The following is a 1,961-nucleotide window of genomic DNA, read 5'->3' as shown; positions in this document are numbered from 1 at the left end:
GGGGGGGGGGGCATCGTGTGGGGTTTCTCTTCCAAATCTAATATCATTTCTCGCGACGGCCGTGGTTGCGATGCGGGGCTGAAATATGCGATGATACGTTTTAAGTCAAACAAGCGAAATCAAACGCGGACGCGGCATAATTTCAAAACATCGAAGAGTGCTGTCGATTCCCGGGTCTTGCATTCCTCCTTCTAAGAGGGACTTACCCCGTGAGCAAATCACTGCGGAAGATAAACGCTCCATATATGCCCAACAAGAATCCCCCCAAAAATGTCATCGCATGCCTGAAATATCCATGCCTTCTGGATGATGTTCTGTATGCGTGCCTCTCATTGTGCACTGGTGATGAGGGAACCCCCCCGAAGTGATGGTCACCTGCTCCTCCATCGTCTGATAGCTTCGCGTGCCTAGCCATCCCGCTTGCGTCTTCCAAGACGGTCCAGACTGTGTGAAAAGTGTAATAGGTGGCAATGAGTGGTTTGAACGGCACAGTCCGGAGATTCAAGTAACTTCCTTTCCGCGTAGAATGTCGTGCTTTTTTGAAATTTAGCGAGAGCGTCAGACTCGGAGTCCGCTTTGTCTTTCATGTTACCATGCCCTCAACCAATACATGCACGAACCCATACCACGGCCAGGCTGGAGGACGACCACCTTTTGCAAACATGCCGGGCGGGAAACGCGACGTCCTGACTGATTTGGCCCTGGTCACAGCCGGTGCGTCGACAGGTACGTTTTGTCAGCGAAATTTGGGAGTCCACAGGGGGTGAGAGAGCAACGACGGGGGCGGGGAGAAGCTCCTTTTGCCGGGCACAAAGCGTGGGATGCTGCATCGTTGCAGCTATCTTTTGTAGATGCAAGAGTTTTAGAATAGAGTGTGAAAGCCATGTCATCTGCTCTTGGAGGACGCTCTTGAAAAAGGCGTAAACAGGCCTCATGGTCTGCCTTATCATGAAGGGGCCTCCATGTATTTCGATGGAAGTGCCAAAACTTTTGGCCAACTGAGAGATGTGGCAATTGAATTGAGGTGCAAGATGTCCTCATCTCCCTCTTTGCCTTGAATTTTTTTTCCGCCCTCTTGAAGCTATCGGAGTGTATTGGGGCCTGACCAAATTGCAGCGCCGATACTGGCGGCTGAAAGGTAAAGCAAAAGCCCGCATTCCCTCCGCGCTCTTCAAGTCCGAATGGGCTCGTGAAATTCACATCGCTACCCAGGCTGCTTTGAGCGCAGGGGTGAATTTGAAGGCTTGCTCGGAGAAAGATCCCACCAGCAAGTGTGTCTCGCACAAGGGGGAGATCGATCTGGTCACCGAGACGGACAAAGAGAACGAGCGGGAGATCGTCGCCTTACTGCGCAAACATTTTCCCTCCTACCTCGTCATTGGGGAGGAAGAGGCCTCCGACGCCGGCGCCATCCCTCCCTTGACTCGGGCGCCTACCTGGATCATCGACCCCATCGACGGCACCACCAACTTCGTGCACGGATGCCCCCTCTCCTGCGTGTCAATAGCCCTGGCCGTGGACAAGGCCGTCGTCGTTGGCGTCATTTACGATCCGTTCAAAGACGAGCTCTTCTTGGCGGCCCGGGGAAGAGGCAGTTACCTTAACGGAAAGCCGTTGCAGACCGCGGGTGGCACCCACGAGTTACACCAGGCCGTCATCATCCAAGAATTCGGGTACGAGCGGAGCGAGGCTGGGATTCGTAAGCTCCTGCAGGTCTCGGAGCGTTTGCTTCGAGGAAACGTGCAGGCCTTACGGCAATTCGGGTCAGGAGTCTTGGATTTAGCCTACGTGGCGGCAGGGCGGGTGGACGGCGTGTATTGCGGCGTGGCTGGGGATGGGTGGAAGCCCTGGGACTATGCGGCGGGCTCGTTGGTGGCGACAGAGGCGGGGGCGACCATGAGCACGCTTCAAGGACAGGAGTTTGACGTGTTCGGGTCCTCCATGGTCTGTGCAGCCAACGA

General features: G+C 55.1%; 1 protein-coding gene across 1 annotated transcript in view, besides 1 other annotated feature; it reads left to right on the top strand.

Moving 5' to 3' along the window:
- Positions 1–5: 5 nt before the first annotated feature.
- Positions 6–47: a sequence feature (Short protein (NGA_0133700, EKU21181.1) was converted to a misc_feature.).
- Positions 48–632: 585 nt separating this feature from the next.
- The window catches only part of IMPA (myo-inositol-1(or 4)-monophosphatase), a gene marked incomplete at its 3' end in the record, with an annotated part of 1,906 nt that continues 577 nt past the window's right edge, over positions 633–1,961 (top strand). The window contains exons 1-2 of the mRNA XM_005855118.1: positions 633–726; positions 1,082–1,944. Coding sequence (XP_005855180.1) covers positions 663–726; positions 1,082–1,944 — 927 coding nt within the window. The 5' untranslated portion in view covers positions 633–662. The remainder of the gene's footprint in view (positions 727–1,081; positions 1,945–1,961) is intronic.

This window comes from Nannochloropsis gaditana (assembly GCF_000240725.1).
Source record: "Nannochloropsis gaditana CCMP526 unplaced genomic scaffold scaffold285, whole genome shotgun sequence".
NCBI lineage: Eukaryota > Eustigmatophyceae > Eustigmatales > Monodopsidaceae > Microchloropsis > Microchloropsis gaditana.
The sequence above is the reverse complement of the archived record's forward strand: the minus strand, read 5'-3'. Positions and strand labels throughout refer to the sequence as shown.